The 27,250-nt window shown below is 36.2% G+C and overlaps 1 protein-coding gene across 1 annotated transcript in view; it reads left to right on the forward strand.

The window, feature by feature from the left end:
- fbn2 (fibrillin 2) overlaps window positions 1-27,250 on the forward strand; it is a 154,739-nt gene that overhangs the window by 98,358 nt on the left and 29,131 nt on the right. The window contains exons 25-47 of the mRNA XM_062972128.1: window positions 438-563; window positions 5,058-5,186; window positions 6,469-6,594; window positions 7,769-7,894; window positions 8,306-8,428; window positions 9,157-9,282; window positions 10,023-10,148; window positions 10,861-10,983; window positions 13,718-13,840; window positions 14,155-14,280; window positions 14,958-15,080; window positions 15,966-16,088; window positions 17,308-17,469; window positions 18,441-18,509; window positions 19,580-19,705; window positions 20,137-20,262; window positions 20,672-20,824; window positions 21,697-21,765; window positions 22,304-22,429; window positions 23,849-23,974; window positions 24,231-24,356; window positions 24,640-24,756; window positions 27,007-27,135. Of these exons, the coding sequence (XP_062828198.1) occupies window positions 438-563; window positions 5,058-5,186; window positions 6,469-6,594; window positions 7,769-7,894; window positions 8,306-8,428; window positions 9,157-9,282; window positions 10,023-10,148; window positions 10,861-10,983; window positions 13,718-13,840; window positions 14,155-14,280; window positions 14,958-15,080; window positions 15,966-16,088; window positions 17,308-17,469; window positions 18,441-18,509; window positions 19,580-19,705; window positions 20,137-20,262; window positions 20,672-20,824; window positions 21,697-21,765; window positions 22,304-22,429; window positions 23,849-23,974; window positions 24,231-24,356; window positions 24,640-24,756; window positions 27,007-27,135 (2,829 nt within the window). The remainder of the gene's footprint in view (window positions 1-437; window positions 564-5,057; window positions 5,187-6,468; window positions 6,595-7,768; window positions 7,895-8,305; window positions 8,429-9,156; window positions 9,283-10,022; window positions 10,149-10,860; window positions 10,984-13,717; window positions 13,841-14,154; window positions 14,281-14,957; window positions 15,081-15,965; window positions 16,089-17,307; window positions 17,470-18,440; window positions 18,510-19,579; window positions 19,706-20,136; window positions 20,263-20,671; window positions 20,825-21,696; window positions 21,766-22,303; window positions 22,430-23,848; window positions 23,975-24,230; window positions 24,357-24,639; window positions 24,757-27,006; window positions 27,136-27,250) is intronic.

The raw sequence follows: 27,250 nt of genomic DNA on the forward strand, positions 1-27,250 counted from the left end.
AATGATATTATATATAAGTGCATGTTATACCATAATATATGACAGAAACCAATCCAGAGTATAGCCAATCACAGAGAGGTTATTTAAAAGAGTCACATTGCACCCCCTCAACCTAGCAAAGCTTCAAACACTTCCTTTCCATTACAGATGCATAGGAGACACCTACCTTTCAGGTCTAATGGCCTGACATTCTGTAAAAGCCCTAAATTTGTACCTAAATTTGACAGGTGACTTGAAGACACATGCACATACGAACTGTTAACAAAATAGAGTGTGAAAATCCACTAGTGAAATGAAACATTTCATATGTTTACTAGAATCAAGTGCTTTGTTACAGTTCACTGAAATAAAATAATATCTTTAAGTGAATTCTGTTTATGTGACAGATGAGAAGTTCAGTTGGACAAATATGTAAACATATCAATTTTCCATTACAGATATTAATGAGTGCAAAGTATTCCCTGGCATGTGCACAAATGGCAAATGCAGAAACACAATTGGAAGTTTTAAATGTAGATGTAACAGTGGATTTGCATTAGACATGGAAGAGAGAAACTGTACAGGTAAGTAAGATGAGGAACACTTTTTCCAAAAACAGTGGAAATACATCATTTCTATCATTCAATCTCCATGTCTTGAATGCTTCTTGTAAATTTGGATAGTTGTTTTGAGACAGACCTATGCACTTGAGTCCTTACTACTGTTAGCTTGCTAAGTCCTTGCAAGCATTACTGTGTTAAAATTCATATATCGATCAAAAGGCCAAAATGCCTTGCATTACAGAAATGCAATACCCCATTTCTTTTAAAGAAAAGTAGTTACAAGAGTTTGGAATAGCAATGGATTTTTAATATGTATATTTTGCCTATTGTGTGTGTGTGTGTTTGGCAATGGTTATGGGAAGTGGGATTTCAGTAGAGAAATATCGACAATAATTCTTACTAAAACTTATAAACACTTGTATTTTTTCATTAAAAACAGTCTCAAAGCATTTCTAACATCTGCTAAAAGTAAAGATGGACAAAATGCAGCCTCCCAGAGCAATTTTTGAGAACCCCCAGAGATTAAAAATACCCTTTTTTTTGCTATAATTATTTAGTTTAATTTTGTTTCAAAATGCTCTCTAGCAGGTGTGGAGGGTACTTCCACCATATTAGGAGGCACTCTGAGTTACCAAGGGGTTGAACAGTTTTTTGTGATTTCCCCCCAAAACAACCCAGTGTCTTCTGAGGGATGAGAAAGGGAATTTCCTCCGTATGCTTTGTGCCCCTGGCCAATTCAGGTCCAGGATATACATTTTCTGAGACAGAAAGTAAGCAAGAAATAAGTTCTGTTCATTTCATGTTGTTCAAAAGGCCTCTCCTAGGCCTAAAATGGCCAGGGAAACATGGGAATGTCCCTGTTAAAGAGCATTAACAGAGAAAATTGATGTTTGTTTGTTTATTTATTTATATATTTATTGCAGGTACAGGGGAGGGTGGGGCCCTTCAAAATCTTCTGTGGGGCCCATGCTGTCGTGTAGCCTTTCATAGTTGCCAAACCTTCGTTTAGGGGAGTGGGCATCTCAACCCTCTTTTCCCCAAATTGAAATTGACTCAGATAATCTGTAAATCCTTGGTTCGTTGAGTTGCAGACCTTTTGAAGGATTTAACTTTCAAAGTTTACACTGTGAACTCCAAATCATGTAAGTTTTAAACAAATAGGCTCTAAACCAGTGCCACTAAAAGTGTTAGTTTTTGGATCTGCCTCAATTCCTAAACCGTTGGCTGCTGTTCACAGGCATATTTCTAAGGCAAAAAAGAAAAAGAAAGAAACAGTAGTAGCCAATTGGTACAAAAACTAATGGTTGGGCTCCCACATTCAAGAGCTTGAAAAGCAGTGCACTGGATGATACCTGGCGTAGAGTAGACATCAGTGCAAATCTACTTGCACTGATGCTCTAAAATACCACAATTCAAAATGTCTAGGGTAAACTTCCAAACATCACCAACTATCCTGGCTCTCAAAACCGGACATTAGCAGAACCCAGCTGTTCCTTCAATATTTCATATTTATGAACAAATAATGTACTGTATTACACTCATGTATAAGTTGACCTCATGTGTAGCTTGATGAGAGGTTTTGGACCAAAATTTTAGAATCATTGAGAAGTTGAAAGTCATTCTACAGATAGGAGAAACTGTGCTGCTGAAAGAAGACAGCCACTCATGGCCACTGCCACCATTTTCCTGTCCAGACATTCAGAAAATCCAAAAGTAGGAGGAGCTAAACTGCCTTTCACCACACTACTGAGAGACTAGAATAATTCTTAAAAAAAAAAAAAAGACTTAAGATACAGCATTTACATTGACCCATAGATATGTCTGCCCAGGTTTTTTTTTTTGAGTCAATCTTTTAATCCAAACTATGTATTATATTTGATTTTATACATATATATATATATATATATATATATAGAGAGAGAGAGAGAGAGAGAGAGAGAGAGAGAGAGAGAGAGAGAAAGGGGGGAGAGAGACGGGGGTATACAGTAGCTAACTGACCATACATGTGTGTGTGTGTGTGTGTGTGTGTGTGTGTAGTAGCTCTCTTCTTTTTATAACAATATGCAATGCAAAAAAAGAAATGTTAAGAAACTTGGCAACATTGGGGTGGTTGGAATGCATATTTAAAATAACAGCACTGACTACTAATACCACAGTATCCCAGACTTTGAACATATTGGAAAACATTCACATAAGCACTAGTAAAAGTAGGTTATCTAAACCACCATATTAACGAGTCAGATCAAACGGATCTAAACTTATCTAAATAAACCAATGTCTAGCATTGCTCTAAAAACAAAAGTCACACTCCAGCACTAGAGAAAAATCTGACATTGGACTTCACTTGAGACTTTCTACAGCTATGATGAATTGATGTGTGCACTGTGGGTGGCTACACATTAAAAGTGAAAAGAAGTTTGTTCTGGAACTGTAGAAATTCATTGTGTTGGTGTAATGTAAAATGTGGGTGGTAAGGCATGAGAATCAAGGTTTTTCTGGATGTGAATGTTGCTGTAGCTGGTGATTTCCTGGTTTTTATAATGATCACATTGATGGGAAATACACTTGCTCAGCTTAACTTCCAAGCATAAAGCAATTCTTAAATTTGGGAAGGAAAATAATTTATTAGCCCGCCGTCTTTTCTTTCTCTGGTGTCAAGAGACTTTGCTTTACCTCTGGGACAGCACTACCTTTTGACTGGAAGACAGGGAGAATTTACAGGAGAGTTTATTTTGATTGAACATGAAAAGTAACTTCTTGGTAGTACACTTAGTTCAGCAACAGAACCAACTGGCTAGAGAGGTTGCGGGATCTCCTTCTCTGGGCATGTTCAAAAATAGAACATTTACCTGCTGGAGAACCTGCAATGAGCAGGGAGGGTTTAACTTGATGGCCCTTAAGGCCCTTTCCACTAGCTCTATATTTATTTATTTATTTATTTATTTATTTATTTATTTATTTTTATTTACTACATTTATATACCGTTTTTCTCACCCCTGAGGGGACTCAAAGCGGTTTACAACATAATGGCAAAATGCCAACCATACATTAGAAAACATAACAGACTGATCACATCATAAACAATAAAATGAGCAACATCAAGTGTACTTATCAAACAACTCAAAAATAACAAAAATAGAAATTTAAATATATAAATCAAACATTTAGGACATTTTTACTAATAGATCTAATATTAGTAAACAGTTAAAACATTAAACATAAAAAGGCAATTTGCAACAAGCCAACAGGCAGATGTAGTGCCAGTGTTTAAAGTGCTGTCTGAATTAGATTATATTGCACAATTCCACAAGATAAAAAGGGCCAAGTTAAGGTTTGGTTACCATTCCCCTCCCCCACCTGCCTCCCGAATTCCCTCCCCATAATGTCTAATAATAATAATAATAACCCTGGTCTAGCCCCAGTCTTTATGCCCTCCCAAAGATTCCCAGATCATTGCAAATAAGGACTCCTCTGGATACTGTTCAGGCAAAGCCCAGGTCTTCATGGGGGGGCGGGCGGTTTAAACTGTGATATGAGGTCCTTGGGGAAGTAGATGGGGGTGTTTTTTCTAGTGATGGTGAGGTGTCTCTAGCCATGATGGTAAAAGTTGCTCAGCAAAGCAGGCTCTGGGTCCAAGTGATGGTGTTTTTATCTGCTGCTGGCTTCTGGTGGAATAGTACAGCTGTGGGGGCCACGCCCAGTTTGTTTGGTGAGGCTGGCCCCAGGCAGAAGTTCTTAGGTAGAGCTCTCACCCTCTGGCTGCCTCTGTTGTTCAGTATATCTCTGTGAGAAAAAGTTTGCTGATTAAGTGAGCCTTATCCCTGTCCAATCAATTGCTCTAAAAAAACAAGCAGACCTGAGCAGCATTTAGGCTACAGTCCATGTATCTCTAGTACATGGATAGTATGGCATTCTGTATCTGTACTGTGAGTACTCAGGAGCGGGATAGCCATGGAAAGGTATTATTCCTTCAAAATTACTTCCAATGCAGATCCAAATAACAGTATTGTTCTTTAGACCCATCAATCCACCACCTACCTCTGTTTCTAGTTCCAGGATGTGGTCTAGGCATGGTGCTGGTTGTCGCAGTTTGTTAGTTCTGATGGAGCATCAGTGCTTTTCCACTAATGCTTCATCAGCACCTTTTGGTGGGCAAAAGCTTCTCTATGGGATATGGAGCACTGCTGCTGAAAAAAATCCAGTAAATCCTATTAGGAAAAAGGAGACTTTCCGGGGGGAAGAATTATCTCGGTACATTATTACTTATCAACAGTAGTAAACATTGCCAGTTATAACAGTGGTAGAAATTGCTAGTATCAGCTCCCAGTTTCAAACTTCAGCATCCTTCTTGCCAAGTATAATAATTCTAGGATTTCCTGAGATAACAACATTTCAACTGTTTTGTTATTGTCTCTTCTTTAAATGCTATTAAATTAAAGGCTGCTTTATTGAATTTTGCCCCCCCCCCCCATGCTGTGATTATTGGTTTCTTTATCTTTTTGATTCTGTAACTAGACATTGATGAATGCCATATCTCACCTGACCTCTGTGGAAGCGGTACCTGTGTCAACACTCCTGGGAGTTTTGAATGTGAATGTTTTGAGGGTTATGAAAGCGGATTTATGATGATGAAGAATTGTATGGGTAAGTGGAAGAGGTTCTAGTGCACATATTGTGTTAAAGCCACATTTACTAAAGCTATGCTCATATTCATATTTTTTTATCCCAGTGAGCGATCATGTATAATTAATTTTATTAGATTGGCTTTATGGTCACAAAGTTAATTGCTATGAGACTAGTGACATCACTGAACACAGACAATAGATTGCATGTATGTATTCAGATAAGGAGCAATAAATCTAAATTAGTCTTAAACTATATAAAATAAACAATGTGCACATATATTAACTTCAGTCAACAGTTTAAAAATAATAATAGTATGTTAAAAACATTTTTCAATATTTTAGTAATAGCAACAAATGATGATGTTCTGTATGACTCCAATGATCATGGATGATACATTCCAGAACTTACCATGGAAACAAGAGACCATAGATAATCGTGACCCCTATTGAAATAAATGACTTTGGGTGGAAGTTACCATAGTATCAACCAGGACCATAGCCAGAAAAAACTTTCAGGGAGGGGGAGGGGGTTGAAATCTTTTTTAGCAAATCATGAAGAGTAGTTCCATAACACAAAATAATTTCAAAATCAGGCTCCATCGATAAACTTCAGTGGACACTCAAGACAGCTAAACTTCAGTGGACACTCATGGGGATTTGGTTAACCAATTAAAATTCATGAGTAAGCCAGATTTTTTAAAAATACTGAAACATTTGCAGGGGGGTTGAACCCCTAACCCCCCCCCCCTTGGTTACAGCCCTGGAGTCAACCTTAAGGACCTAAAAGTTTCTAGTGAAGTATTCTCTTTAGGAATTGACTAGGTCCTCCAACATGACTGTATGCTAACTTCCAGTGGACACATACTGTAGAATCACAAGGAGGATCTAGAAAATTCCAAAGATTACATATTTTGTTGGGTGTGGGTAGGTTGTACTACAGGTATCTGTGCTACAGGTACAGGGGTCAATGAGATGTTTTGCGGTATACAGTGATGTGGTAGAAAATCCAAAAATGTGATATCACATAGCAGTGTGTGAAATAGAAATTGCAAACAGATTTATTTGTGTTTTGTTTTCAGATTTTTTTAAAAAAAATCTAATCATGATTTTGTTTCTTATTGAAGAACAAATAATTCAGTTTTATTTTATTTATTATTAAAACTGAAAGCAGTAGGTAGGTGTTTTTGGTGTGAAGCAAACTTCTCAGTCATAGATATCTAATTATTTCCAGATGTTGGTGATATCACACTTCTTCTCAAATTCTCCCTTTAGAAAAAAAATTCTCCCCATCTTCTTTTCAGACATAGATGAATGTGAACGTAACCCTCTTCTCTGCAGAGGTGGCCAGTGTGTAAATACAGACGGAAGCTTTCAGTGTGACTGTCCTCTAGGGCATGAATTGTCTCCATCACGTGAAGATTGTGTGGGTAAGTTTCAGATGCCTATGAATGACATTTTTTGTGTTTTGTATGAACAATGTTGCTAGTGTTTGTTATAATGTGGCTCAAAATAGAAATGTGTCTGATTTGTAACGCTTGAATGCATTGCAAATCAAGTATAACCTTAGCCAGAAGTTCTTAGGATTTAAATATAACATGGCATTCCACATATGTGAAGTCACAGATCTGTCAGGCTGACTAGGCTGCCCCGAGGGTAGTTGTGCAAAAGTTTTTAACATTAAATCTTACGCTTGATGAAATGTTCATTGGTTTCCACAAATTAGCAGGATTATCCATCCAAATTTTTAACAGTGCATGAATGGCGTGTGGGGCGCATTTTGAAGCCTGTAGTATACGACAACTTTTCCTGAGCAACCTGCACAGGGGTTCTCTCTCATTCTTTGGAAACAAGGAAGTTCTGTAACTCCTGTCTAACCACCATTGGAGAAGTTGTGTTAGCAAACACTCAGACACATTCATATTATCTAACATCATTAAGACTTCTCATTATATTATGTGACTGTGGTCAAAGCTTGGCTATGCCTGTTACCAGTGAGTAAAAAGATAATTTAGGATAGTTCCCTTTGTTGTTTGGGTTTTTTAAATGACATTTTGTGGTAAAAACTCTGTAAGTTGGGAGATAATTCTTTTAAAAAACTGATGAGAAACTTTATAAAAGCCAAGCTGATCCCAAATTGAACTATGGTATATTCTTATAAGGTATTTGTATTTAATCCCTATAAATTGAAATCTGTTATTGGTATGACCAGATTCACACCTTTGTCATTAAATTATAATCTCATGCAAGGAATAGGGGTTTTATGACACTTGCTCTGATACTCTGGAATACTGTCCTCAAAGATTTACAGATATGTCTCTCCATTGTGATCTTAAGACTTGTTCCTTGAATTGCAAAAATGATGTGGTTGCAGTAGTACAGTCTAATAACATGAGAACAGTGATCATGAGGTAGGGAGAGCCATGTCATCTGCAAACCATAAGGACTTCCCCTTACTTGAATGTTATTCTGACACATGGAGACATGTGTCAAAACATATTAGAACCCATTTTAATAGAAATTCTGGCCATTTTCCCCAGCACTATGTTATGATGTTTGCAGTGGCTTTTAGATCATCTACAGTAAACTAATTTTGTTTTTCAGATATTAATGAATGTTCCCTTAGTGATAATCTGTGTAGAAATGGGAAGTGTGTGAACATGATTGGAATGTATCAGTGCTCCTGTAATCCTGGGTACCAAGCCACTCCAGACAGACAAGGCTGTACTGGTAAGAACTGGACAAATGAATATCCATATTTTAAAGGTATTTAAGATGTTTGGCATAAATGAATCCAATGTACAGTATTTTCCTCTTCATATTAATTTTATAGCAATAAATGCATAAAACTAAATTGGAGCACCTTTCAAGAGCAATCTACTTGCAAACAGATGATGTTCTTGACTCTCAGAATCCAACTACTTCTTGATGGTTTTGATTTGATTTGATTTTCTCATTTTCTATCTGCTTTGTTTTCTTTTGCTCACTAATGTCCTAGTAAAAACAATTAATTCTTAAAAGTTAATTTTCTTCATCTTCTGGCTGTCAACTAAATCTTACCAAAGAAAAAATTACAAGGTACAAAATAGCTGTGATGGTGGACAGTACACTAATAGCCTGTCTGAAATTTCTTCTCCTCAGATATTGATGAATGCATGATTATGAATGGAGGATGTGACACCCACTGCACTAATTCAGAAGGCAGCTATGAATGCAGTTGCAGTGATGGATATGCTCTAACGCCAGATGGGAGGACTTGTGCAGGTAAGAGAGTGAAGAGAAAACAAACAATTTACAAGCAAGAGAAACAAAGAATGGGTAGTGCCATACAAATCTGATATAATTGAAAGTATAATCCAAACTATAAATAACAACCTGAATATTGTTCCTTAGTTATCAGATCATTTGAAAACATGAACTAGATATTACTAAAATGAATCTGTGTTTGTCATAACATTACCCTATGTTTAAAGAGCTTTTTCTTTTTGATAGGATTGTAACTTATCCACCGCTCAGGTCCATTTACTTTTTAATGTGTCATTATTTCAGTAGTTTTTGATATTTGGCATATATAATTTTAATATTTGCAATGTTGTAACTATTCAATTCCATATTCTACAGAATTTGTATATTTTTACTGTATTTATTTGTACATTGACATGGCCAACCCATAAAAAGCAAACCATTTTTAATAAGTGAAGTTATAATTCTTCTTAATTTATCATCACAGGGAAACATAACATGTTTCAAATCCTATATTTCTCAGTATAGTGTCATTGTACTGCATGACCTATGCTATGCTGAAACAAATAGCTCCCCCTTTATTCTGAACTGGTAGTTTTAATTTCAAAAGAGTATTGATGTTTAAAGTCAAATTTAAAATATGTATTTTATAGTTGAAAGTTTTTTTAAAAAATCACATCTACTAGGCAAGTGATACAATTTGCAAAGTAATAATATTTATAGACTTAGCATTCCTCATTTTCCTTCAGACATTGATGAATGTGAAAACAACCCAGATATCTGTGATGGTGGTCAGTGCACTAACATCCCAGGAGAGTATCGCTGCCTTTGTTATGACGGATTCATGGCTTCTATGGATATGAAAATATGCATTGGTAAGTTATGCAGATGTGGATTACACAAGATGCATTTATATTTCAACATATTATGAATATACAGTTATATATAAATTTTACAAGAACTACTTTGTGCATTGAATTGTTGGAAATTCCTTATACTACAGACATTTTTTTAAAATACAAAGTCATATTTTCTTATCTAATGCATTTGGTATCTTGTATTCATCATAGTTTTTATGTTTTGGGTGTATTTCAGTGATAGAATAGAATAATGCACTATATATGTGATATATTTATTGCAGAAAAATAGTGAAAATATAGTTACATTTTCAAATATAATACGTTGCAACTATCTAGTATTGTCTTTCAGTAATCGTATAAATGTATTGCTACACTTCTGATTCTGCTCAGTATATTCTGATCCTGCTCAGCTTCTCCTGTGGCTGGAATTGAGCATACCCTCACAAAGCCAGAAGCTGGGAAGTTATATAGCCTCTGTGTCTGTCTGTCTGTGTGTTGTTTGTCTAATGGCATTGAATGTTTGCCATATTGATCCACCCTGAGTCCCCTTCAGGGTGAGAAGGGAGGAATATAAATACTGTAAATAAATAAATAATAAATAAATATATCTTGTTTCATAGATTTTCATTATAAAATAAATTCAGAAATAGTCTACTATTTTGTGTAAGATTCTTGTGTTAATATTAGAATTTATGATTTGGATCTTGCTGTAATAATAAATTGTCTGTTATTAATTGAGCTATATGAACTTACAGATGTGAACGAATGTGACCTGAATTCAAACATCTGCATGTTTGGAGAGTGCGAGAACACCAAGGGGTCTTTTATTTGTCACTGCCAACTGGGCTATTCTGTTAAGAAGGGAACTACAGGATGTACAGGTATGGTGTTCTTTTTCTTTAAAAGTTATTAGACATTGTGAACCACATTTGTTGGAATCTTCTTGAGGCCTTTTGTCTTTCTATGTAAATTAGAATTGCACAGTTACTTCATGTCAATATCCAGAAGGAAGTTGCTGTTGTATGTAGCAGAAAAAGCAGAGTGTCTGATGCCCTGATGCACATCATGTACTAATAATGCACACTGTACTAAAGCAGTTTTTTCTATAATCTGGCAAATTGGGGAAATTTATTGTTGTTGCCATCATTGTATTGACATTTTACAGTGCTATTGAAATGTTTCTTGATAAATTTGCAGAATCATTTGCATTCACATATTAAATACTTTTAAGAAAACACCATAAATTATTATACTGTAGATTTTATAGAATTTAAAAAAAACATTTAAAAAATAAAATACTGTCTATTATTTAAAAATAAAAGTGGTTTGAAATCACACCATATGAAGTTGTTGATTAGCATTATACAAAATGATTTTTAATGCCGTTTAAATTTATTTGTGTGTTTTTGTAAAACTGTATACTGTATGCTGGTTTTATATCTGTAAGCCGCCCCGAGTCCCTCTGGGGAGATGGTGGCGGGGTACAAAAATAAAATAATAATAATAATAATAATAATAATAATTATTATTATTATTAATTCCGTAATAGTATTTTGAATTCATGATAACAGCATGCAAATTCTGTTTCCTTAGATGTGGATGAATGTGAGATTGGGGCCCACAACTGTGACTTGCATGCCACATGTTTCAATGTTCCAGGAAGCTTCAGGTGTACCTGTAAAGAAGGATGGATTGGAAATGGAATTAAGTGTATTGGTAAGTATAAAAGAACTAAGATGATTAGTTAGTTAACAAATGGTGTGCCTAAATTACTTATTTATATTTGAAGCCATCTTGTACATTGGTTATTATGAGGGCAGACTATGTAGCCATGGGCATGTTTTCCCCAGGGAATAAGACATTCTGAGTTGCATGAAATTCTTCTACTGTTCAGTTAAGAAGGAAGGACAGAGAGCTGATTAGATTCTCCATGGAAGAAGAGTAGTTCATCCTGTCTGGTGACCAGGAAACAAGCCTTTCATAGATGTACCTTCTTAATTAAAATTTGTTTTACCATAATAATTTCACCCCTTTTACTCCATGGTATTTCACTTTTTTCTGTGGTTTTGTTTCCCCTTCTTTCATCTCTTTTTTCCTTCCTTGAATGCCAAACTAGACCAAACTATGTCCTTACTGCACTCCTACGGAACTCAACCTACAGCGGTCAGACTATTGCAACACCATCTGGTGACCCTGCTTTCATCTACGTGTTGCTTTTTCTCCTGGCTCAGTTGGTCGGGATAGACATGAAGGCAGTCACTCTCATGATCTACTCCCCCCCTCCCACACACACACCCAAATTTCTTTGCTTCTGTTCTGGGCCAATGTGTATGGGAGTGGCTGGTGTTGTACAGGCAGCAGCCCCAACTTGCCAAAGCTGGCATGCATGTCATGTCTCTCTGTCACTTTTGGCTGAGAGTTTCATCAGATAAACATGCAATTTGCTTGGACAAAAACCAAAACAGACAGCCCACCTGAAGCGAGTATGAAGTGATTAAAATGAAGAAGTAAAACATATCTGTTATTTGAGTAGGAGAGATGGGGAAAGCTGTAAAATTCCCAATGACATGCCTGTTTATTGCCATGTCAATACACAGCTTTAGCTAACTATGCAGAAACGTCTTCAAAGACAGTAGTCATGATCTTAGAGATAGCTAGCTAGCTATATATGTGCAAGAAACTATTACAAAACATCTTTTTGTTCCTTCTATGGTGCAAGAGATATAATGTCCAATGTTTATCAAATAATAACTTGTACACTGTGTCTATGATGTACCTGTAGAGCTAGATAGATAAGGGAAAGGCATAGTTAATACAAATGCAAAATTTTCAAAGACAGACGTAAGAAATGGAAGCACTGTGCTCAGCCATAACTGCCCATTTCAGGTTACTTTTTGAGCACTCCAGTCCTCATATAACAAATGATTGGCTGGAATGGGGAGAAAAAAACAAGACTACCTTGAAACATAATGATCAACAGTGAGAGTCAAGGCTGAATTTCAAAGTATTTAAATTTGGATAAGTTTAACTTTTATTAGAAGCAACTATTCTTAGAGGCAAAAAGCCAACTGGGTGAACATTTCTGCTCCCTTAAACAAAGACCCCCGGTGCATCTTCGAATAGTTTAAGAAAATCAGAAAGATTTATTTGATGAGCAGAGATGCAATGAGACTAGACAAATGACCCATTATTTTTCAGGAATATATAGAGTATGATATGGTGGAAACCAATTTGTTTTACAAGTATTTCATTCAGCTGCTGGAGTCCACAATAACTTATTACCATAGGGCATTTACTGAATGATTCTATTTGAAATTCTCATTATTGTTATTTGTTTTCCTGCTAAAATTCAATATTTCTTGCCCTCTTACTGCCAAGCTAAAATATTGTAATTGTTGACATTCTGTTGTTCTTCAAAATGTGAGGAAATTGAGCTTATAAGTCTACTCTCACCCCATTCCTACTTTCACCATTATTCTATGTTTGGGTGATGATGAGTGAGAAGTAGAGAACCGTCACTATCCATGGAGGCTCTTCACGTCAATTAGAACCCTGTTAACTCATGTAGAGAAACACCAAGAGTAGCCAATGTTCCCAACTATTGATTGTCACCTTCCATGTGTGCACACTGCATCTCTTCACTTGTTGAATAATAACTCAGAACTCTAGATAAAGCCAAATCTGATATAAATTTCCTCTCAAGGCCTAGATTTAGATGTAGTCACTCTATGCTCCCTTGGCACCCTTGCCCATAGTATACAGCCCTCCAAATTCCTCTGCCTGAATTGGACCCTGGATTGTAATCATCTATATTGCTGGTCCCATATGACCTGCTGTGCCTATTTTAATATCTCCTGTGTACTATGCCAGCCAACCTTCACACTCTTGCAGGGGTGCTGAACTTGCTCACTTTACTTTCTCCTGATTAGCACGAGAATACATGCATCAATGTGGTGTTTGACAGGAGAGGAAATATTTTCATCTGCTGTTGCATCAGTAGAATCCCATAGTGGTAGACCCCTTGGATGAATAAAGTAATATAGAGCTCTTTTAGTTATTCATTTTTAACTGAATATTGATTAAAGTCTATTTACAAATCATAAAAGTATCTTGATGAACATAAGAAATTATTTTATATCCAACTAGCCCAGGTTTGCTTATTTTGACTACTATTGACATAGCAGAGGTCTTTCCAGTTACGTTCTGTTCCTTTTAGTCAGAGACAACTCAGATTGAATCTGGAAGGTTCTCCCTCAAAAATGGGTTCCTATAGTAAGCTAAAGCCCCAATGACTATCAGCCAGTTGAGATATTGATTAAACCAATTTATGGATAGTGGAACTTCTGCTAAGAAGGATGGCCATGGTCATGTATCAGCTTCTGTGAATAAGATTCTCCTCATTCCTTTCTAATTCCCCTGTTTGTTTGTTTTTGGGTTTTTTTACTGGTAGATCTGGATGAATGTTCCAACGGAACACATCAGTGCAGTGTAAATGCTCAGTGTGTGAATATTCCTGGATCGTACCGCTGTAACTGTGCAGATGGATTTACTGGAGATGGGCTTACTTGTTCTGGTAAGAAAAATATTCTGAATGAATTATATTTTATTTGCTTGTTTCCTATGGAAAAAAAGTATTTTAGAGACCATACCAGGGGGCCGGGGGGGGGGGGGGGGTTAACACATCTAGACATGCAGCTTCATAAAATCACATCTGTGCAATACTACCTCAACAACACATCTGCACACAGGCTAACTATTTTGAAAGCCAGACTATTTTGAATCTGGTAAAAGCCAGTGAACTTTTGGTGAGCGTAAACAAGAAAAAGTTTGGTGATCATATTCTTAATGCTATAACATTTTGATTGTGGTCTTAATTATATCCAACAGATATTGATGAGTGTGCAGAAAATATTAATCTATGTGAAAATGGACAGTGCCTGAATATTCCTGGTGGATACCGTTGTGAATGTGAGATGGGCTTCACTCCAGCTTCGGACACCAAATCTTGCCAAGGTAAGTCACTACTTCTCCCAGCCTTTTTTTTTTCTAAGTCTGGATTGGATATCAGGAGGGAAACCACAAGAAGCACTGGAATGGCTTCTGTGTGGTTGTGGAACACTCAGCACATGTTTTAGGTATTAAAAAACACTTTCCCAAGCAAAGATGGTTTCACTGTGCAAGATCAAATGAAAACTGCCTTAATTTTTAAAGAAGTTTTCAGGGCTTTGGATCAAGAATGCAGTTATGTTCTGATTAATTCTATTTTTTATCATTCCTATCAATTATAAAAAGGAAAGAACAAAATAGAAATAATGTACTCATCATGGATTTATTTTAAAAAGTATTGTGACCATGGATTACCTTAATTGGGATATTGCTTCAGAAATGTAAACAATTTCATAGGGATCATATGTGCATATTTTTCAATAGTCTTCAGGGTGTACATGTGTGATTCATTCACATCCAAGTACCTTAATTATTTGACAAATCTGGAGTATATATCACAAAATTGAAATGTAAATACTATATTCCCACACATGCAAATATAATGTGCATATTCCACTGATTCACAACAGCAGCATGGATTAGACTTTTTAACAGTGATACTTATATTCTGTTAATTTCTTTCATGAAATTATCCAGAATATGGACCATATTCATATACAATTGTTTTTGGTATTAATTTTCAGATATAGATGAATGTGCCTTCCAGAATATATGTGTGTTTGGTACCTGTAATAACTTGCCAGGAATGTTTCACTGTATCTGCGATGATGGGTATGAACTGGATAGAACTGGTGGAAATTGTACAGGTATGTATTTGATCATCATCTTGAATCTCACCCTTGCTGTCAGGAGTCTAGAATAGTCCAATGGATTGAACTATTTTGGCCCTATGGCAGTACTATAAGGTAGGTTAGCTTAGTAGGGACAAACCTGTTCAATGCGTCCAAGAGCCTGTGAAGAACTATGGTCATACCTATACTTTTCAGTTATATTTTAGTTAGTGGTTCTTTCACTTTGCATTTAAGCAGACATTCCCGATAAACAGAAACAGATTTCAGTTAATGGATCTCTCCCACGTGCGTGCAGTCATTAGCTTGTTATCACAACTGTAAAATAAATTGTTAGCCACATCATCCTGAGGTACATCATTTGCCTAGATTGCAGATCACTTTCAGCTCCGTCAAGTTTAAGGTGGGTTTCAGGGGCCAGTTAGTCAGGTAATTCGTAACTACATGTGTGTTGTCATCAATATGATATAGGTCCTTGAGCATCATCATGGAAGAGAGCCAAACTAAAATAATGTTGTGGTAATACATGAAGAAATCACGACAAATAAGAAGTATATGCTCATCTCCCTATTTTTCAAAATGTGCAACATTCCCTCAATATTCATATTCAGAAATATGGTTATGGGAAGAAAAAATAATATAATAAAAATAGAATTAAGGTCAAGCAAATGAAAAGAACTATTTGAATTGTGGACATTTTTACTGTATGTTCATGGCAACTGTAACATCTGTATCTGTGAAACTGAAGTTTACAAAGTATTGCAGTTATACTCTTCATAGCAAAGTGAGATGTCAAATAGCTAACAGATTTGTTGATAATTTTTATTTTTTCATTATTAAATCATTATTAATTATGATTTATAATAATTTGATATGCATTTTTATTGATGTATTTATTTTTAGATATTGATGAGTGTGCTGATCCTATAAACTGTGTCAATGGTTTCTGCATAAATACTCCTGGAAGATATGAGTGTAATTGTCCCCCAGATTTCCAGCTGAACCCAACAGGAGTTGGGTGTGTCGGTCAGTATGACTATTATAAGTTTAAGCAAAAAGCAAATAGCATTCATGTGAAACCATCTTGGTTCATTGTTTTAATAAAGTAAATGAGGTGTTTGTGAAATGTGTACCCTATTCATATCATATAAGTCCAGGAGAATGCTCACTAAATGCCAATTTCAAACATAAATTGGTTGACAATGGAGTTATGGTAATTCAAACATAGAACAGGCACGATCTCATTTCTCCTGTCTCCATCATATCCCATTAGGATCAGTGTGGTTTTATTTTCCCTTTACGTGAGATCTTTGGTTTGTTCTTGTTTTCCATGGTGTGGCGGTGTGCCCAGTTATTCCTTTCAAATGACTTGGTGAAAAGGTCATTCCCATGCTCATAGGCTGACTGACAATATTTGAAGTTGAGTCGGATATTTCCTCCACATCAGATTGGCACAAATAATTTGCAGCCTGTGGTTTGGATGAATGATCTGAGACTTCTGAGGTTGCTTAGCTGAAAACCTTTCTCAAGTGCACTATTTTCTGCCTTTGGCATATAGAAGATTGAATCGGATGTGCTGACTCTTGAGGAGCTGATGATTACGCATTCATGCCCTTTGCAAATTAAAAATATTATGAGTGTGGGACTGAAGTAACATTTACTCCTCATCCAGTTATTATACAGTAGAGACTCACTTATCCAACATTCGCTTATCCAAAGTTTTGGATTATCCAACATTTTTGTAGTCAATGTTTTCAATACATCATGATATTTGGGTGCTAAATTCGTAAATACAGTAATAACTACATAGCATTACTGCGTACTGAACTACTTTTTCTGTCAAATTTGTTGTTAAACATGATGTTTTGGTGCTTAATTTGTAAAATCATAACCTAATGTGTAATAGGTTTTTCCTTAATCCCTCCTTATTATCCAACATATTCGCTTATCCAATGTTCTGCCGGCCCGTTTATGTTGGATAAGTGAGACTCTACTATTTTTTATGATCGCACATCACACAAACACTGATTTGATAGGCTTTTATGGCCTGTTTATGTATTATTCCTTTAGCTCAATGAAGAATCATGTTTTGCAGTGTTATGTTTTGATCATATTTTATGGGTTTGGGAAAGATTACTGCACTTATTGCACAGTTATTTATTCATACTATTTATAATATCTATGATGTGCTTTTGAAATGTCTGTCACTGGTGAACACAGTTTTATTTGCATTCATTCTGTATAGATAACCGAGTTGGAAACTGTTATTTGAAGTATGGACCAAGAGGAGATGGAAGTCTATCCTGTAACACTGAAATTGGTGTTGGAGTCAGCCGTTCCTCCTGTTGCTGCTCTCTGGGAAAGGCTTGGGGGAATCCCTGTGAGACATGCCCACCTGTAAATAGCAGTAAGGAAATGACTCTTTCAGATGTGAGGGTGAAAAAAATAGTATCAACATCTCAAGGAGTACTGAGAAGCTTATCAAAGTACTTTATCCAGTTTTGCTGTGTTTCTATTCAGCAATAAATATGTTTTGTACTTCACTTGTCAGAAGTGATATTTAGGCCTTGGGTCTGGGAATCAAGGATCACAGCTCTGCATCATGACCTTCTACAGCATGGTTTTTAATCATATTATCATCTTTCCCTGTGGACAAAAAGTACTCAGTCCACTCTGTACAATATTAAAAAATAGATAATGCATGCATTCAATAAATGATTTCTTGATAAATGCTTTATTTTGATGACAATATGTCGTTAAACCTCAGGAATCTCAGCAATCATGTCTCTTCACAGAGGAAAGGTTAAATATTTAATAAATGGATATCTCTTTAAAATCATACTTTTTGTCCACAAATAATGTATGGCGGGGTTCTGATATGATATATGGTAGTATTCTTTTCTAAATAAATCTTAAATACATCCAAGGAGGCAATTCCACAATATCTTAACCTCACTTGGTTGATTCACACATGCAAGTTCAGTTGGCAGAGTTGAAGTATGATTCAAATTTCTAACTGGCTTCCTGTCTTTGTAACAAATGTCAACTTTTTTAACCAGCCTTTATTCCAAGTTACTATCACATGCCTTCACTTGGACTCACTGCTAGTATGCTAAGCTTTGAGAACAATAATTTATTAATTTTTGATTGTGAAAATCCCAAAGAATACTAAAAAATGCTTTCAAAAAAAGTTCCAAAATGTGAAAAATTATAGAGAAGTATACAATAGCTCTCCTAATATCACTCATTGAGGAGAGAAAAAACTTATGAAATCTTTTGTGTGTGAGTAAGGATTATGCAAAGGGAAAGCCATATAATACCTCTTTAAAAATTAATTTTGCCACTGCCTTTGTTTAATTCTTGTCCTTTTTTCTATAGGTGAATATAATACTCTTTGCCCAGGTGGTGAAGGATTCAGACCAAATCCTATAACTATTATTTTAGAAGGTAAGCTTCTACCATTTTTTTTTGCTTTTGCTCTCACTTTTAAGAGAGGCAGCTTTTGTAATACATTTATAATAGAGAGATAGTGTAATTCAAAGTGTATATATTGTTTTGGTTTATGGTGATGAAATTAACAGAGGTTGAAAAAAGCATATGTTTAACCCCATAGAAGAGATGGAAAACATATCTTTTTGTCATTGTTGTATTGTGGAAACTTGCATGAAATTTTGGAAGACTTTACCAAAATTAGTTATGGGAATAATCCAGATACATGATCCACAAAGATACATGAATATATTTCCAGTTTTCAGGATCTCCCTACCAACCCTTTTAAATCTGGAAGTACAGTCAGCCTTACACATTCATTGGAATTTGAAGCAAAAGACCCCTGTGAAAGTAAAAACCGTGAATTGAAAATTGCTATTTTTATTGTCTCTGGGTTTTCCAGCACTATATTCTATGGTTAACTTCTGCTGAAAGAAGATCATAGAATTGCACTTTTGGGTTTAGAGATTCCTAGAGGGAACATTTCAATCAAATCTGTGAAGGCTAAAATCCATAAAAGTCAAAACTGTCTATTTGATTGTCTGTGTGTACTAAAATTATGTTTGCTGCTAAAGAGAAATGTGACTTGAGATTTTATTAGCTGCTTATATCTTATCCATTTTGCTGATTGCCAGTGTATTACCAATCCTCATTATCATCCCAATAAAGAAACTTCTCTGTTAGCTCTCCCAAGCGTTCAGTGTACATGTAAATTGCAGAAACTGGAAGCTATTGGCTATGACTTTGTGTTTCAAAATATGCTACAAAAGGAATATGGTCAGTCTGAAGTCCAATTGACTTCAGTAGAAGTCAAATATGTATTCTCAATATTCTTGTTGCAATAATGGGGCTTAAATGGAATATATTTGTTTGCATGCTAACACTCTTTCAGAACTGTTCTGTAACAAAGAGAGGAGACTTAAAAACAAAAATATAATCACAAACGAATCATTCTGAAGTAGTCTGCTATAGCTTTCCATGTACATGTATTCAGCCAAACAAAACCATGGCCCATTCTCTCTTCACAGACATTGATGAATGCCAGGAATTGCCTGGTCTCTGCCAAGGTGGAAACTGCATCAATACATTTGGCAGCTTCCAGTGTGAATGTCCCCATGGATACTACCTCAGTGAAGAAACTCGCATCTGTGAAGGTGAACAGACTTATTTCTCTTTAAAGAAGCACTCCTTCTCAAAAATGTTTTGTCCTGCAAATGGTTTTCTTTGCTCCAGGGGCAGCAGACTACTGTGGAGATATTGGATGTAGAGTTGTCTACACTAAAAATGTGTCATAGAAATCAGCTCCTTTGCTGGTAAAATTAATATGCCCCCTTCTTTCATCTTTTTGTTCTTAACACATTTACTTGAATTCAAATCTCACTGATTCCAAAATGTTTTTATTGTTTTCCAACTAAATAAGTTTAGGATTCCATCCTTAATCAGAACTATACTCCGCATTCATGGGGAAAAAACCTTTTTGTTATCTACTTTGTTCTCTTTGTGTCGTTTAATATGGGTTTATGGGCTATCATTTATTTAGCACTTATTTCTTATATCTAAAATTTGTTGCTTGATATATTTCCAGATATTGATGAGTGTGTTGCACACCCTGGTGTCTGTGGTCCTGGGACATGCTACAATACCTTAGGAAACTATACCTGCATTTGTCCCCCAGAATACATGCAGGTGAATGGAGGACACAACTGTATGGGTATGTTACTCTTTACCTTTTCATATGTACCATGAAAGAGTTTGGAGCTCAGCTTTCAAATGTAGGTGTTAACAATATATAGGAGGCTCTTCTAGTTCTGCTGACAGAAGCAGTCCCATCTGTGGAATTGCCTAGTTGGACTTCTGTCTTCACCTCATGAAAATTTGCATTTTTTCCAATCATGCTTGGGCCATAAAAATCTGGATTCGTCATTTATTTTCCTTCTGTCTAAGTACTCTTAAATATAAATTTCACTTGCATATTTTCTCTGCTGAGCAAAAAATCCTACCAGAGATCTCAGTATGAATGGTCCAGAAAGAGGGAAAATTGCAATCCAATATTCAGGAAGTTTACAGTTAAGGATACTATCAAGGACACCTTTAAAAGTTTGTAATTTCTCTATGTGCAGATATGAGAAAGAGCTTTTGCTACAGAAGCTACAATGGGACATCTTGTGATAATGAACTGCCCTTTAATGTGACCAAGAGGATGTGTTGCTGTACCTATAATGTTGGGAAAGCTTGGAACAAACCTTGTGAACCATGCCCAACTCCAGGAACAGGTAAAGATAATCCTTTAGCTAAAATAATTAATGGTCTAATGTATTTATCAAAGGAATCCTTTTCTTAAGAAAATATTTTCTTACCTGCAAATATAAACATAAGAGTGTTCGGTAGGTGTCCCACCTTCCACAATGTCATCAATAAATGTAAATATAAAAGTAGCTTTAGGGCAAAATGTTAGCTTTATTGTTTCAGTTTTGCCAAGTCTTGTCTCATTCATTTTAGTGAAAGTTAGGCTGAACCTGCATATGAAAAATAGCCACATATGACTCCCTAGTGTATTCCATTTCCTGCAAAGCAACTGTAAAGCAAATCAATCCAGATTTTGTTCTTGTTCTTTCCAGTGTTATTTTGGTGGTCCACAGATGTTTTCTTTCTCGCAGAATACTTTTTGTCAGTTTCTGGTGCACTCTGAGTCTTTTTATACCTGTTTCTCAGGTTGGTGTATTTCCATCCAGTATAAAATTGGAAAGAAGGGGAATAAAATCTTGAACTTTTCAAACAATCTGGATGTGTCCTTAAACAGAGAATAAGGAGTTTCTGAAGTCTACTTTCTAGAGATAGTTTTTTCTAAACATGAAGACAATTGATATGAAGACTTGGAAAGTTTTAAAATGCCTGATGTCTATGTCTGCATTGGTTTAGTGAAATTTCATTGGCATTAAAAAAAAAAAAACCTGGATGGGTAAAATAATAATAATAATAATAACAACAACAACAACAACAACAACAACAACAACAACAATAATAGGTAAAAGCAAGAAGAGAATAATCATAAGGGCAAGTAGCATAAATATTTAATTATTTCATTGGGAACACTTTGGAAGAGTTGTGAATATTACTTACAAATACCTTTTCCTCCCATTTTAAGTTGAATTCAAGACGATATGTGGAAATATTCCTGGCTTTACCTTTGATATCCATACAGGCAAAGCTGTTGGTAAGTTTTAAAGCTTTTGTTAGCTTTCTAAAGCTGTACAAATATCTTATAAGGAAACACTATTTTTGTAAATTGAAAATCTAATTAAACCTAGCTTCACTTCCATTTCCAGCTCCTGATTTTGATATTGTCATGTTTTCTGGAAAGTAATTATAATTTACATTCACCAAGAGCCCATTCAGAAATATGCACATACAGGTAGCCACATGTGATTATAGTCTCAGATTGCTTCTCTTATTTAAGTTCCTAATTCATAAACAGATCTCTATGAAAATGACTAACATGGTAGAGAAGAAGCTTAGACTTTTCCTTTTTGTTATATTCTATCTGGAAAAAAAGCCTGAATACAGTACATGAGAATAATGTTCTGTGTGTGGGTGTACCTGGTTCATAGTGGTTTTTTAATGTTGTAGCTCAGATTAAATTTAGTGTCATACTGATTTTTTTGTTTCAAGCACAGAAAAATAACAAGAAAATAATTGCAGTTGTAAAGCATTGTTGTTTGACTAATTGTCGTTCTCATCCCATCCCGCCCCAGATATTGATGAATGTAAAGAGATTCCAGGAATCTGTGCAAATGGTGTTTGCATTAACCAGATTGGCAGTTTTCGTTGTGAATGTCCTACAGGATTTAGCTACAATGATCTGCTCTTGGTCTGTGAAGGTGATGTAAATTTAAATATTTTATTATGTATTATTGTTTTTGTAACTAGCTTAATGGACTGGCAAGTTCACTTAGCAATCACACAAATATGTCCCCTGGGCAACTAAATGGTTGAAGGAGATAGCTTCACCATGGAAGAGTCTCTTTGGGTCCATCTACACAGGCCATATATATATCAATACTGACCTAGGTCAGGGTACTCCAGATCAGTGCAGTAGGAGTTCACATAGTTATCCACCAGCTGAGAGGTGTCCGCGCTGTACATCAGTGATCCGCCCTAATGACTGGATGGAGTCCTCACAGCCTAGGGTGCCAAACTGTGTTCTGTGCTTCCAGACTGCCACCCTTACCTCTCCTCTCCCTTCCTTGACTTAGCAGTGACCGCTAGGCAGGAAACCGCTGTGGCCGTTGCTCAGTGCATCCACTGACTTTGGCTGAAGTCATGGAGTGATGCTGGAGAGGCCAGATGGGAGGGGGGAAAGGAGGAATCTCTCCCTCCTTTCCCCTTTCTCTTCTCCAATTGCTTGATCATTTGGCCAGCACCATTGAATGAGACAAACAACTAGTGCCAGCAGTTTGGTGTCTGGTGGTTGCCACTAAGCCAAGGATGAGATAGGGAAGGTAAGTGCCCTGCCGCAGAACTGCCCAAGCCAAGAGAAGGTAGAATGGCCATGTGAACAGACATGCCCGCATGAATAAGAAGAGTCCCAAATGTTCACACTACCACAAAGTGCAGGCAAGCTTTTTTTAATGCAGGATAAGGCTGTGTGAAATCTTGGGCTCCATGCATGATGTGGAAGCCTTGGAGTCCATTCACCCTTGTGCCAACTCATTTGGCCTATGTATACAGGATCCTAGTCCCATAGTGATCAACCATGGCTTGGTGGACCAGAAAGGACTAGTACACTCTAAAGCATATGACTTTCTCTTCAAAATATATCCTCAAATGAGTTTTAATAGTGAAAAAAATAGTCTAATGACTAATAAAAACATTTGAGGAAAGTTTGCCTTTATTTTTCAACTGCCATTTAAATTATTTCCCGGTTTAAGTTTTTGAGTATTTTTCTTGACACATTCCATTAACTGTTAACCATGATTTCCCCCTCTTGTCTGGTTTTATATAATAATATTGATCTTGCTAGCTAGATTTCCTGTCTAGGAAAGGATGCCAAAAACTATATATTCGTTTTGCGACATATGTACCACGTACCATATTCTGCCTCTCTGAACCTGTATAGCTTGTCAGTAATGTTTTGCTGAATAGCATTTTTAGTACATTTGTAGGATCTTATTTTAAAATACATTTAATTTTATCTGAATTATGCCTACGTTTTTCACATTACTTATTAAAAACAATGAAATCCTTTATAGGGATGAAATGTATCTCTACTGACTTAACCATCATTGTTAATGTTTCAGATATTGATGAATGTAGTAATGGTGACAATCTCTGTCAACGAAATGCTGATTGCATTAACAGCCCTGGTAGTTACCGGTGTGAATGTGCTGCAGGTTTCAAACTTTCACCCAATGGTGCTTGTGTTGGTAAGAAATCCCTTGTGCCCACTATTTTGCTTATATTTCCTTCTACATAGATGTTTACCCGTCATATCTTACCAGTTTTGGATATAGTGCGCACTGATAAAAATAAAACTTCTCTAACACTTATTTCTGTAAAATCCTTCAGGGAACAGATTTTAAAGTTTCATTATGATACATTATAAATATCCATGCTGAGTTATATATGACTGACTACAAAAACACAAGTAAATAATACAAATCCCATGTATTTTTCTTGTAGATCGCAATGAATGCCAAGAAATTCCTAATGTATGCAGTCATGGCACATGTGTGGATAAAGAAGGGACTTATTATTGCATCTGTCAAAATGGTTTTAAGGCATCCCAAGACCAAACCATGTGCATGGGTAGGTTGATTGATGTGATTTCTTTATAAATATTTAAATTATAAGATTTAGTACATTGTGATGAATTGAATTTGGTTGAGGTTGTTAGAGTTGATACTATATACCACAAGTAAACATATTTGGGATCCTTATTCACAGATAAGTATGATTAATATTTACATTATATTGTGGTAGAATGAAACTATGAGGTAAATAGAAGAGGGGGAAAGGTTACATCAGCAATTGTGTCCTTAGAGAATTCTAAAAATAATAATGCCTTTGTGTTAATATTTTCTTTATATAGATGTTGATGAATGTGAAAGACATCCTTGTGGAAATGGAACTTGTAAAAACACAGTTGGATCGTATAACTGTCTATGCTATCCAGGATTTGAACTAACTCATAACAATGACTGTATGGGTAAGACAAATAATAAAAGCTATTTAGAAAGAAGGATAATAAAAATTCACATAGTAACTTTACAATTTCCTAAATGCAGCAGGCAAACTTATTTTATATCATTCAATCATGACAGAAATCTTCAAAACATACGATAAACATTCTCTTAGAAATTATTTAATGGAAAACATATACTATGTTGAACAGGATAAAATAAATATAACATTATTTTTACTTTAAAATTATTTTCCTATTATTTTAATGACTTTATATTTATCTGTTAATTGCTGCTAACATTCCTTTGACCAACCTGATGTATAACACGAGAAGGATTTTTCCCCCTTTATGGGATAAACACAGGTACATTGTTTTGTACTTGGGGTGTTGGGCGGCATGGGTAACTAGTTGCTTCTTTGTCTGTCTTTTCTCCACCATTTAATAACTGCTTTGGAATTAAGATTTCAGCTGAGAAAACGGTGGTGGAGAAAAGAATTTAAAACAATTTCTTCCAGTGCTTGTTTTTAAGACTGAGAAAAGATCAAGAGAGCTACGTAATTGCAAACCTTTTTTTAATACATAGTTTTTTTCTCAACATACCTCTATCTGATTTTAAAGCAGCTACGTGTCAGTCCTTCCAATATTAAGGGTTTTTTTTTGAAGGGATTGATTTAACAGATACCTTTTCATGAGTGTACATAACAATACTGTTGGAGACCTCATCATTGCTATGAATTTACTGAGCTGATGAGATGGCCTTTGTAGTACATAGTGCCAAATAACTGAAATGCTTCAGAACTATCAAAATATCACAAAAGACAGATGTAAAAGTTCAGATCCAAGTAGTTCCACATTTTTCTCAAATATATTTCCTTTGTTCATAAAAGCATGGACAGGCAGTGATTTGTAGTAAAATGACATTTTAAAAAAACCATACACATATTGTCAAGGACAGAACGCCAGTAGATAAGATTCAACACAGTTTATTAAAGATACAAAACCAAAAATGCTCGTAAAAAACAAAGAGCTAGGCAAACACTCGCCTTCAATATGAAAAGTCACTCAAAAATGGTTCAAAAGATAAACCGGATTAAACAGAAGTTTAATCCGGGTTAAACCAAAAATGCTTACTTCAGCCTGGGACTATAAACAAACAAAAGCTAGTAAACAAAGATTCAATAGAACATAAATACTGGCAGCAGATTCCTCTCTGCTACTCAACAGCTGTGGTTGAGCAACTAAGTTGTTACTCCTCCGTGCAGCGGGCGAACTCCAGGTCCAAACACATCAATCAAGGGTTGCAGCGTCAGCGGGGTCCCAATCCGGTCCGAGGTCGATTACCAGGTGCAGGCGTCTTAGATTCCACGAATTCCAACGATAGTCAAGAAAGGGTAGTCCCAGGTCGTAGTCAGTCAGCCAGTCCAGCGTCAATTCCGAGTAGGTAAATAATGTCCGTCAAGAAGACGACGGAGGTCCAAGCTAATAAGATTAAACACAGGTTGCACAACAAAAGCCCACACAGTTCCTCCCGCCGCCTATGCCCAGTGTCCTTGGTAACTTACGTATTCAGCAAACGAAACACACCCGTCTTCAGGATTTTCCCAAACAAGATCCCAAGCGTCCGTCCAGATTACCTTGCCCAACGCAATTAGCCCTGGATTCAAGACCCCATTTTATGCCAGTTACAACTCCTCATCACTATCAGGTGTTACCCTAATTCCAGGTGCCTCATCATCATCATCCTCATCAGAACTAAAACATCTTTGACTACGCCCCACAGCATCCCCAGCTGTGGATCCCGTCCCATCCCTCCAACTCGTCCACGGGTCCGATCCTGCAACCCGCCAGTCGCTTCCCATGCTATCATTACCAAGAACACCCAAATCCTCCCCCACACGAGTCCACTCCATGTCATCCTCCTCTGAGCCAACCACCTCCTCCTCCACTCTCTCAGCAAAACCCTCAAAGGAGTCTTCGTCAGATGGTTCTGCAAAGATATCCCGCAGCCGTTTCCTCTCTCGCTCCTCAAGAGAGTCTGACTCTCGAGGAGTCTTACAACCACGTCTCCCAGTATTGGAGCCATAAGGCTCAACCATAACACATATGCTTTCAAGAGATGTCTTCTCACTCACAAGGACTTTTTCTCCTAGCTATGATCTGTCTTTTCCATGAAAATAAATTAATGTGTTCATAACATATTATACCAATTGCATCTGGCTATACATTCTATTTTGTTGATGTCATGAACTAATTTTTTTTCTTGCTTTTTTATAGATATTGACGAATGCAGTTCCTTCTTTGGCCAGGTGTGCAGAAATGGGAGGTGTTATAATGAAATTGGTTCATTCAAATGTTTGTGTAATGAAGGTTATGAGCTTACTGCAGATGGCAAGAACTGCATAGGTATGTATGAAATCAATTGCTGAGTGTAGCAGTGACTTCACTAGAGATGTAGTGATGTACAGTTTACTCTCTTGCCGGCATCAGAATCAGTATGCCTCTGAATACTAGTTGAACA

This window comes from Anolis carolinensis, chromosome 2 (genome assembly GCF_035594765.1).
Source record: "Anolis carolinensis isolate JA03-04 chromosome 2, rAnoCar3.1.pri, whole genome shotgun sequence".
Classification (NCBI taxonomy): domain Eukaryota; kingdom Metazoa; phylum Chordata; class Lepidosauria; order Squamata; family Dactyloidae; genus Anolis; species Anolis carolinensis.